We start from the raw sequence: 12,792 nt of genomic DNA, 5'->3' as shown, positions 1-12,792 counted from the left end.
CAAATCAATAGCATTAAAACCTGACTTTTCAACACTATACACGACCATTCCTCACGATAAATTAAAGACTAGACTTTTTGACATCATAGACAGTTGCTTCTTCAACAAAAACGGAAAACGGAAATATTCATATCTAGTGATCAGTCATTCAAAAACTTACTTTGTTAAACACCACTCTGATTCCACGCACAAGTACTCTGAAGTTGAAATAAAAAATATGCTAGAGTTCCTCATTGAAAATATCTTCGTGGTCTTTGGTGATCAGGTCTTCCAACAGTCTGTTGGAATTCCCATGGGCACGAATTGTGCTCTTTTGTTAGCTGACCTGTTTTTATATTCATATGAAGCAGAATTATTCAAAAACTTCTACGTGAGAAGAAAAAATCTCTCGCTGTGACCTTCAATTCGACTTTTAGATATATCGATGACGTTTTGTCTATTAACAATGATAACTTTCATTCATATGTCGATTTGATATATCCCTGTGAGCTCGAAATAAAGGACACCACAGAGTCGTCCACTTCTGCTTCATACTTAGATATTTTATTGAAAGTAGACATTAACGGCAAACTAACAACTCAACTGTATGACAAACGGGATGATTTCAGCTTCTCCATCGTCAACTTCCCACATTTATGTAGCAATATTCCATTATCACCTGCATATGGTGTTTATATATCTCAACTGATTCGATATGCAAGAGCTTGTTCTGGGTATAGTCAGTTTTTAAATCGAGGTAAGCTACTGACAAACAAGTTGATAGTACAGGGATTTCAACAGTCTCGATTGAAGTCAGCATTTCGCAAATTCTATGGTCGTTATAACGATCTAGTTCGTCAATACAACCTCGCATTGGGTCAAATGCTGTCTGACGTGTTTCATACCGATTGCTAAGCCGTTCTTGGCACACTGATTTTGACTGCGGATAACTCCGTTTACCTGATCAGGATATGGGGCTCACGGCGGGTGTGACCGGTCAACAGGGGATGCTTACTCCTCCTAGGCACCTGATCCCACCTCTGGTGTGTCCAGGGGTCCGTGTTTGCCCAACTATCTATTTTGTATTGCTTGTAGGAGTTGAGATTGATCACTGTTCGTTATCTTCACCTTGCATACATACATACAAACATAAATACCAAGGATAAGCAATGAAAGCTCGAAAGCTTATTTCCAATTGGGTCCTTTGATGCACGGATGTTTGCGCTAGGGGGCTTTTAATGTCTAGATAGTATGTTGTGAGCTCCGACCTTTGATCATTTGGATAATGCAACTCGGATTTTACACCAGATTATTAAAAAAAATATACGAAATATGATTATCATATCATTTCACATTCACGTACTATTCTTCCCATAACAGCGCGTTACTTCACGTGATCGAGCGTGCGAATTTCACTCACTGATTGGCGGTATGTTCCAATAAAAGAAGGTTTTGATGATCAAGCTATTCTTTCAATATGATGGAAATCTGTGAGAAGCTTCGCCCAACAATTAGCAAAGTGACACGCTGATTTCGGAACGACAGTAAACATATCTAGAGTCAGTAAACATATCTACAGTCAGTAAACATATCTACAGACAGTAAACATATCTACAGACAGTAAACATATCTATACACAGTAAACATATCTATAGACAGTAAACATATCTGTAGTCAGTAAACACATCTATAGGCACCCTTTATTACCAGGTCCTTTTATAGGCTTACGTTTGTAGTGCGTTTCCATTCAATTGCTTCCGGTGCCGTGTCAAACCTAAGACGTTTAAGGAGCTGTACTACATCGCCGTAATGGCCGACTTCCTTTTAAAACATGAATGGAAATATAAATATCGACAATATTTCTCTATTCTCTCTAAATTTAATTGCTTAGCTGAGTAGCCGACTGCTGATTTGTAGATCGCGGGTTTGAGTCAAGTAGGGGTTTTAAATTTTTTCAGATTACTATTTACCACTTCATATTTTTGATGAATTCCATAAATTCTGACGTATGCATGGCGCTTACGGCCGCCAGAGTGAGGGTTCTTTATCGTACCGTCGGAGTGAGAATTCTTAATCCTGCTAATGTTTGTTGTGACACGGGACCTCTGTTTAAGATCATATCTGAAGATATTGTGACTTTCACTTCCAGCGTAGAAGGCGCAGGCAACACCTTATGTTTTAAGGAAGAATACTACACTAGAAGAATAATGATACATGTATGAATGAAAAGTGGTAGATTTGTACAACGAAATTTTAGAATTTCAAAATTTACTTTACTTAGTCAACAAATGTAGTTTTAGCATAATTTGTACTTTCAAATGTGACATAGTTCTTTGCACCTATCGTTCATAGAGCGACCTGACCAGTGTTTGACACATCAGTGTGATGTACTCGGACTGAATGATTATCATAACACCTGATATATATACACCAGGTTGTAGAAGGAAATTAAAAAGTGATACCTTCAAATGACACCGGTGGTTTTTTAAATATTCAAAATATATTCATATACACGTATCTGATTATGCAAGGTAATGTAAAATGACATATTTATTTCACACTATCGCAGCATCTCGTTCAGTACTGTGTGCGCTTCTATCCTTGGTCCACTTTGGTTCCCATTCCGGTCCGTTCGGACGCCCGTCATTGAAGTCGTACCTCTCGATCCCGGCCAGTAGTTTCACTTCTCTCGTCTTGGCAACCTCTGGCTGTTTCTCAATCATTTCCATGTTATGGTTTTCCGTCAGTTCACATTGCTGTGTACTAGGGAAGAGCCAGACCCCCTGAGAGGGCCAGTGAGCGGAACACCGCATTTCCTTATACGCCTGTTTCTTAATTTCTAAATCCTCCTCTGTCGTCCAAATCGCAGGAGCCATACACACGAATGACACGTAACGCCACCTATCGCCGTGCGGTCGCCCTTCCACCGGAGCAACGTTATCATGAACGGTTCTCGAGTCCCACAGAACCATCCCCCCTTTTGGAACCGGAACCTTCTTTTCTTTGCATCCTTTGCTAAGATAGAATTTTTTATGTTCTTCCTTCAATATGTAAAAGTCTTTACCTCCCATTTCTTTCTTGGCCTCGGGAAATGTCTCTAGAAGTTCACGTTGGAATTGAGGGGAGCCTTCCAGGACCCTGAAGCAGTGGTCATCGGTTGTAGTTTCCTCCATATATACTGCCCCTTGATACACGTGAAGACCAAATCTCCAACTTCCCTGGTCAATGTGAAACCAGCAGTCATCAGATTTGGAGAATTGGGTACGGCCTATGAATGAAACACTTTACAGCAACCGACATGCATATATTTGTATATGAGCCAAAAGCATTAAGTTATAACGATAAAAGTATCCTATTGTAATCTTGGAGAAGCAGTAAAGAACCTCTATGTTAAGATGTATACTTGCCTTGTTCCGGTGGTTCTCCAATCGCGATTCCATCGGTGCTGGATAGAAGCTTCTCTGTTCCCCAAATGGCTTCGAATACCGGCTTGGCGCGGAGTCGGAGTCGCCAGGCGGCGCTGCTGTGGGACAGTTTATACTGATGTATCAAGGACCTTCGTATCGTGGCTTCCTTGCCAAACTTATCAAACCAGACTCGGAATTCCTTGATGCATTCGTCACACTCTTCAGTGGGAACTACCCCCGCCACCACAGAATACCCCCGCGTCTCCAGGTCATTCTTTAGTTTGTCCCTGTCACGATAAGATAACATACGCTATAAAACGCAGATTTTATAATGCCTATAAATAAAAGTTTAAATCGAAACTTGAAAAACACATTGAATCGGGTCAATGATAGAAAGCTTTATAAATGCACAGCTGCTTAGGGTATGCAGGTGTTTCACGTTTCATGGTTAAGCGATATGGTTAAGCGAGATAAGCATCTCCCTCATGCATAGCTCTTATCCTTGGACGAATTTGGCTCCACTTTTTTGGCACGCTGTTTTTTGGCTATATTTAGCTCTAAAACATCATAGTTATTTCGGATTTCAAACATTTCGGTTGAGCATCACTGAAGAGACATTATTTGTCGAAATACGCATCTGGTGCATCGAAATTGGTACCGTATAAGTTTTACATATATACATGTACATATCTATATAGTAAAAATAGAAGAATAATGAAAAATTCTCCAGTGGGGCGTAAAATGATATACATACGTGTCGAATGAGGCCATGTTTACTGCTGGATGGCGAACAGATTCTCGTTATCAAGGACCTGACGTTGAATATTCATGAGGTAAAGATAACTGCAAAAATGATACCGTTTAGTTGTTAGAGAAATGTATATCCCGAATGTAACGTTTGAGTATAAAATGAAGCTTTAACTTTTATTTTTCTTTAGAAAAATGAAGTTTGTCATGAAATAGCCAAAGAGAAAGAAGTAAATCAAAAAGTGAAGATAGCAAACAGTGATAAATCTCATAAATCCTATAAAGAATACAAAATTAAGAGAATTCAAAAATGGACCCCTGGATATACCAGAGGTGGGATCAGGTGCCTAGGAGGAGTAATATCCCCTGTTGACCGGTCACACCCGTTGAGAGCCCTATATCTCGATCAGGTAAACATAAAAGATTTGGAAACCACTAGCAAAAAAAAAATAAGCCACACAAAGAATAAGTCTACCACGGTTATTGCAAAGATCAAAGGAATGCCGCGGTCATTATTCTGCGATATGCGTTCAGACATAATAATGATTATGAGAAAATTGATCGCGTCTCGCTTACACTTCGTGATTTGCTAATGCAACAATAAAATTTATAACTCATAATTCAATTTTATGATCATTAAATTCAATCAATAGTTGTAAAACTAATTCATACATGACTGAAGAACATTTGTTATTTAGTATAAATCAATCGTCTGCATTAATATTCCCTCTGTCTTAACAAAAACGACTGGCCATATTTTTTATGAATGATGGGCCTTTGACAAGTTCAAATTACGATTGAAGCATAACTGAAATCTGAACCTGTATGTTACAAGCTGAGATAGATCATACTCGCAAAAGGGGCTAATATTTCTGATTGAGAACACCCATACAAGGATTTATATTGCCCACGCAGGAGTTGGACAACGCCTACTCAGCAAATAGATGTAGCCTCTGAAGGAATTGGACAACGCCTACTCAGGAATTAGATTAGAATGCTTGGTGATGCCTTTAATAAGGTTAAGTGATGATAGGAAACAAATCGGCAGATTTAGCATATTAAATAATCTACAAAGGCGAGAACGAAATGGGAGTATGATATGAGAGGTTACACACAGTCATTTCCAATCTCCACATAATTATATCTTTAAATCAAGTATCCGGAAGATGACATTTTTCGGAAGTTAAAACAGACGTTCGAAAATTAATACTGACGTTCCGAGTTAACATTCTCTACCTAGAGTTCCGTGCGCTCCTCGCACTACACCTCTGTCAACGGCTTTTTACAGAAATCTTGTAAAAGTTTCTTTGATCCAACATTTATGTTATGGTCTAAATATTTAGTCATATTATGATATGTTTTTGGTGCAATCAAATTGATGCTTACTGTAAATTGATTAAAATCGCTGTTTTCTGATCATAAATTTGGAACTACTTCGTAATAAGCGTATGAATGTAGGATATACACGTGGTGGAGATTTAAATGTAAACATGGAATCAAAAGTAAGAAAGGCTGTAAAAATACGATAAAACTTGTAAAATAAGAGACAAACAGCTAAATGGTATATATGCACTTATTAAAGTGTCAGTTGGCTATGAAAAGAGCCTGATGTATCACCTGTTGCCTGAACTTTTAAAGGGAAAGAAAACCGAGAATGATTGTTTATATCATGTGATTATATTATCACGTGATTCCAAGCGTTGACAGAGGTGTATGTGAAGCTTGTGTAACGCGCCCTCTGATGAGAGAATGCCGAGTTAATACTGACTTTCGGAAGTTAATGAAGTTATTACTAACGTTCGGAAGTTAATGAAGTTATTACTGACATTCGGAATTAATGAAGTTAATACTGACGTTCGGAAGTTAATACTGACGATCGGAAGTTAATGAAGTTCTTACTGACATTCGGAATTAATGAAGTTAATACTGACGTTCGGAAGTTAATGAAGTTAATACTGACGTTAGGAAGTTCATACTGACGTTCGGAAGTTAATGAAGTTATTACTGACGTTCGGAAGTTAATGAAGTTATTACTGACGTTCGGAAGTTAATGAAGTTATTACTGACATTCGGAATTAATGAAGTTATTACTGACATTCGGAATTAATGAAGTTATTACTGACATTCGGAATTAATGAAGTTATTACTGACATTCGGAATTAATGAAGTTAATACTGACGATCGGAAGTTAATGAAGTTATTACTGAGTCATTATCAAAATCGGCATAAAACCTTCTGAAAAATGACAATTTTTAAGTTTCTGAAATCTTATTTTTTAAGTTGGATGAAATAAAACACATAATAATGAACCTAAGAAGATACAACTCCGATCAAGAAACAGCATAATTTTGGAATATGATGATATATAAAAGACACCACTCATCATAATATGTCCTTCCTGTTACAAATTTTGAAATGCCAATAAAAAAATCCAAATTATTATGGAAACTTTTGCAAACTGCATTGACATGATGGTGGAAAGGTCTTCCATAAAAATAAATTTTAAAAAACACTTCTCATAACAACCGATGACAACAATTTATACCTATGAACATTGCAAAATGTGACAATTTCTAAGCAGCAAGATAATCTGTACATTATTAAAATGATTAACTTATTAAATTATTGCAAAACAGTTTTGAAAAACTCTTTATAGTAGATATTAACAACTTGGAAATATTTCAAAAGACTTTGGTGCACAAAATGATATTAAATGAAAGAAATTTTAGGGATTATGTTACCTGTAACAGGAGAGACCTGCTTATAACAGGAAAGACAGTCATCGTAACAGGACAGACAAATCAGTGACTTTTCATAAATCTATAATCTATCAATAAATTTTCTTGTCTATATCTATTACAGATGTATCATGGAAAAAATGAATAATTAAATACAGAAATGTTTGAATTAAAATTATGAGACAGAAGTTCAACTTTTTTCTATAATAAAGAAATATAACAGGAGGGAAGAAAATTGTAACAGTATAGACATTTTTGGTACTAAGAAAGGAAAATTCACACTTGTTATATTTTTTTTTATTTAAACATAAGAATCCACACTTTTCAAAATAGTTTTGTTGATAATTCTGTACCATTTGTATTTTCAAATTACGGAGAAAATTAAAGAAATCGAAGATTTTCTTTTTTGTTACAGGATGATATGGACAGCTTGACTAAATGAACTTTTGTGCATTAAAGTCACATTTTTAAGATATGTCTGAATAACAAACATTTGGAAATTGACTCACCTTAATGCTTTGAAGTGTTTCTTAGCAAAATACAATACATATATAAAAAAAACAACAACCATCAAACCATCATTTGATCTACTTAAATGAATGTTACAGGAGAGACATAATCAGTTAGCACTAAAAGATGACAATGGGATAAACAAGGTTCAGTAAATTATGACCATTTCACAACAACAGGGATAATTCTCCTGTCCATACATGTATATTAAAACATGACAAATATGATGGCACTCTCAGTTGTTCAAATTTAATATATTTACATTGTATACTGTAACATTTAATTTCAATCTAATGAGATTAGGAATGTTGATTGGTGTTTTAGCAAAACTGAAGAGAGAAAAACAATACAAAGTAATCAAGTATTCTCTAAGTTCTTCCTATATTGATGACGGATAAACTATGGTTATAAACTTTCATTTCTTCAATACCACTCCAAGTCTCATTGTTTATTATAAGGTACGTAAGAATTCCTATTTTTTAACTGATCAAACTTCGTAATTTTAGCTATAACATGTCACTTTCTGTAGTAATTAAGTTTCTTGTCAAAATAAAGTGATGCATATCATCTGATCTCACATTAGGATTGCAAAATTTGGATAATTCTAAAATAGTGGAATTAAGAATGACTGTATCAACTTAGTGATACAAGAACTTTTGTTTCCATGATTGTCTCAATCCTCTCTTTTGCAACAAACTGCAAATATTTAGATACATATGATCTGTGACAATTGTCCTGTTCATGCTGCCACATTTTGGTATTGCATGTTAGCGTGTTGCCAAATATTCAAGTGGTTTAATATCATACTAGATGCATTTTGAAGGAAAACCAGAAATTAATCATTTCATTCTATTCAAATAATGTATACTGTGAGTGTTAAAGTTTTATGTTCTCTGTCCCTGTTACACAACCCTGTCCATCCATTACAAATTTAACCAATAATTATATTTTCTATGGAAAAAAAATCAGGATTGTATGTTTTTGTTACTTAACGAGTAAATATCAAATGAGCATACATTTCATTAGTTCAAATAGTATTTTGTCCTTAAACTAAAATAGAAAGTATGTCTGTCCTGTTGCCAGAATCTGTCCTTCCTATTTTTTAAATTTTTAAATGATGTTCTGACCAATTCTTTTTTTTTTTTAAACTCTAAATCATACATGTCTTTTAGTGAGGATTTGAATAGGCATGCATTTAATCATTCAAACCAATATTTACTTTAAGATACAGAAACAATTTTAATGTGCATCCCTCCTGTTACAAACTCCCGTCCTTCCTGTTACATATTCAGCAATGCTTTATTCTCGAATGATTTTTAAGTCAGAAAATGGTAAAAGTTCCAAATCACAATTGTCTTTTGATAGATATTCTAATAAGTAGGCGTTCAATAATTGAAAGTAATATTTACTCCTTTCAGATAGAAGAAAATTTAGTTTTATCCTTCCTGTTAAAAAATCTTGTCCCTCCTGTTACAAAAGGTGATGTAACAGGAGAGAAAGTAACAGGAGAGACAATGCTCATGTGAAACCAATTTATTTTCTCTAATTAAATCTCTATACTAAATTATAATTCTGAAATTTTGAAATAAACTTAACAAGCTACTTTGTAGTGCAAATTAAATGTTTTTTGTGGACATATTTTGCATTATTTTCAATGTAACAGTAAAGACTCGTACATTTTCTATTCCTACAATGTACTCTCTACTTGGGACTTTTTCTCCTTTATTTTCATTAAGAACCACATTTTGTATGTAGCATGGTACAGTGAAAACACCACTTAGGGCAGGGAAAGTTTTGAAATACCATTTGGATCATGTATCATATTTCTATTCCTTGCATTTCTGTTTCTGTAACAGGAAAGACACAAATCTGTGGGACAACACTTTACAGATAATTTCAGAACAACACGTGTCAAATTATTAACACTCACATGATTTTAGGAATTCATACATACATATAATAAATGATGATATATAAAAAAAAAAAATTGAAATCTGCAGCATACAATACACTATATAACACTCCAATTTGTCCGTTTCATGGCTTGGGACATCAACATATCAATGTATTTGCAAGTTCTAAGGGTAGTTGTCAGTCTAAGTAATTGGCTGCAACATATTTTTTTTACTTGAAGACTTAAAACTCATGATACATTACTAATTTCATATGAAAGTTTAGGAAATTTCGCTTTTCAAAATTGATTTTTGTGCTTGGGACACAAATTTTGATAATGACTCTTCTAACGTTCGGAAGTTAATGAAATTATTACTGACATTCGGAAGTTAATGAAGTTATTACTGACGTTCGGAAGTTAATGAAGTTATTACTGACATTCGGAAGTTAATACTGACATTCGGAAGTTAATGAAGTTATTACTGACATTCGGAATTAATGAAGTTAATACTGACGTTCGGAAGTTAATGAAGTTAATACTGACGTTAGGAAGTTCATACTGACGTTCGGAAGTTAATGAAGTTATTACTGACATTCGGAATTAATGAAGTTATTACTGACGTTCGGAAGTTAATGAAGTTATTACTGACATTCGGAAGTTAATGAAGTTATTACTGACATTCGAAAGTTAATGAAGTTAATACTGACGTTCGGAAGTTAATGAAGTTATTACTGACATTCGGAATTAATGAAGTTAATACTGACGTTCGGAAGTTAATGAAGTTAATACTGACGTTAGGAAGTTCATACTGACGTTCGGAAGTTAATACTGACGTGGAATCAATTCCACTTTCAATATGGTCCATAGTTTCTGCCGTATTTGGTTGCGTTGCCGGCGAAGGGACTCGATTGTCTCGGAACAAATTGAAGACTTTGGTATTTCCCTCCTATATCTTCTGCACGTCCAACTCCCTCTCTGTGTCAGCATTGGCTTTGGTTTTTAAACCACTCTTCCATTTCTAACCTCGAATCTTCTAATTGTAGCCTGATAATATTATGCCCTTATAAGTACGAAAAACAATTCCTAATTTTAACAACTTTACTGAAAAATATAGTTAATTATTATATACTTTCAATTTCATCTCTTCTTTTTTCTTTAAAAGTTTGCGGGCATATATCGTGTGATATATGCCCGGAAACATTCCGGCTCGCGAACATTACGTCACTATCAATACACAAGCAAATTACTACGTCGTTAATTTTAAAAGTTTTCGTGTTTTTCATCTTTTACTCAGTTAAATCAAGAAAGAAATTGTTAAAAATAAATTATTGATAGTTTCTAAATGAAATTGAAAGTATATAATAAAAAGGTTATAGACTTTGTGGGGGGAAATATTACGACCTCGTTTTTTGTCGCGGACGGACCTCGCAAGGTCGGTCCGTCTACGCGCCAAAAAACTCGGTCGTCATATTTTCCCATACAAAGTCTATAACCTATAAATGTTACCCCAAAATTACAGTCAAGGAAAATACCTTCTGCAGTGGAAAGTTTTAATCAAACATTCAAAAGTTGAAATATGAAACTGATTTTTATTGTATGTTACGTGAAGTTTGCCAATACAACCTATCATCGGGTCAAATGCTGTCTGGTTTGCTTCATGTCGATCATTAGACCGTTCTTGGCACACTGATTTTGGCTACGGATAACTCCGTTTACCTGATCAAGATATAGGGCTCACGTCGGGTGTGACCGGTCGACGGGGGATGTTTACTCCTCCTAGGCACCTGATGCCTCCGCTGGTATATCCAGGGGTCCGTGTTTCCCCAGCTCTCTGTTTTGTATTGCTTACAGGAGTTATGAGATTGATTACTGTTCGTTATCTTCGCCTTTCATGAAATATACTCTTTATAAAATTTCCAGTTTTTAGCGATTTTTATGGAAAACACAACATTTAACCCCAAATTCCTATTGAGATTCAAAAGCCAATTTTTACTATGATGTTTGTATGTGGTTTCTTGCATGAATAATCAATATTTCATTTAAATTCTGTTGCAATTAGTTTGAGGTTTTGCCCAAATATGGCTAAATTTTCAAGCTTCAAATACACCCTGTCATTAGGTAGAATATTTCATTACAATTGTCATTCACACAAAGCCAAATACCTCGACCTTTAGTCTGTCTGAAATCTGTTTTTGTTCATTGTTTCTTGAATACATGTACTTGAATTTTGAAAATTTTCTGTTACGAAAAGTTTTCAACCATTTTAATCGGAGCAGTTACCTATTTCAAAAGGACCCCATCATTGGAAATAAGCTAAATATATTTATGGGTTATCCTAAAAATTAAGGGCACAAAGTAAACTAGCCAAAAATCCCTCTTTTCTTTTTTTTTTTCTATCTTTTTTTTTTTTTTTTTTTTTACTACTTACAAGTGCTTATAGACACGAGCCTGGATGTATGCCTATATGTATATATATATATATGAATTGTTATTTGCATTAATTTATATATGAATGCCACAAAGTTCGTCAGTAGCATGTGATGTTCCGTATCCTTGATGTGAACCTATAGATTATGGCTGTGATGTTTCGTATCCTTGATGTATACCTAGATTATGGCTGTGATGTTCCGTATCCTTGATGTGTAGATTATGGTTGTGATGTTCCGTATCCTTGATGTGTACCTGTAGATTATGACTGTGATGTTCCGTATCCTTGATGTGTAGATTATGGCTGTGATGTTCCGTATCCTTGATGTGTACCTATAGATTATGGCTGTGATGTTTCGTATCCTTGATGTGTACCTATAGATTATGACTGTGATGTTCCGTATCCTTGATGTGTAGATTATGGCTGTGATGTTCCGTATTCTTGATGTGTACCTATAGATTATGGCTGTGATGTTCCGTATCCTTGATGTGTAGATTATGGCTGTGATGTTCCGTATCCTTGATGTGTACCTATAGATTATGGCTGTGATGTTCCGTATTCTTGATGTGTACCTATAGATTATGGCTGTGATGTTCCGTATCCTTGATGTGTACCTAGATTATGGCTGATGATTGAAATAATTCTAGTACTGTATGGTCTTATAATGTGTCAAATTCCTGAATAACCAATAATGAATTATTTCCACACTGATATCTACTACAGATTACTCCAAGATATAAGGCTCACGGCAGGTGCGTCCGGTCAACAGGGGATGCTTACTCCTCCTAGGCACCTGATCCCGCCTCTGGTATATCCAGGGGTCTGTGTTTGCCCTTCTCTCGTACTTTATTCATAACTTTCAAACTTACAGTAACATTCTTCTCATTCACCACTACCAGGCCTACTGTTGAAAATAGTAGGGGGATATACGATTCTGCGTGCTTGAGTTTGTACAAGCTGTGATCATTGGAGTCGGGACGGAGGGGGTGGGGTGGAGGGTGAAGAAAATTTGACAATCTTCCGTGTAGTGCGAGGTACGAGCCAAACGAAGATCTCCGAGTGGGTGATTTCCGGAAATATATTGGTTAG

The 12,792-nt window shown here is 35.4% G+C and overlaps 1 protein-coding gene across 1 annotated transcript; it reads right to left on the bottom strand.

Moving 5' to 3' along the window:
• Positions 1–2,442: 2,442 nt before the first annotated feature.
• Positions 2,443–4,221, bottom strand: LOC125664547 (uncharacterized). Its single transcript, XM_048897346.2, has 3 exons — positions 4,141–4,221; positions 3,387–3,673; positions 2,443–3,247 (listed from the first exon to the last, which is right to left on the bottom strand). Exons 1-3 carry the CDS (start codon positions 4,155–4,157, stop codon positions 2,535–2,537), a joined length of 1,017 nt encoding a protein of 338 aa, XP_048753303.2. The 5' UTR covers positions 4,158–4,221; the 3' UTR covers positions 2,443–2,534.
• Between the last annotated feature and the right edge of the window lie 8,571 nt (positions 4,222–12,792).

Source organism: Ostrea edulis, chromosome 1 (genome assembly GCF_947568905.1).
Source record: "Ostrea edulis chromosome 1, xbOstEdul1.1, whole genome shotgun sequence".
Lineage (NCBI taxonomy): Eukaryota > Metazoa > Mollusca > Bivalvia > Ostreida > Ostreidae > Ostrea > Ostrea edulis.
This window is presented reverse-complemented; position numbering and strand designations above follow the sequence as displayed.

Coding starts and splice junctions, on each gene's coding strand:
- LOC125664547 (XM_048897346.2), bottom strand. Junction 3,248..3,386: donor TGGAGAACCACCGGAACAAG/GCAAGTATACAT, acceptor TTTCATTCATAG/GCCGTACCCAATTCTCCAAA.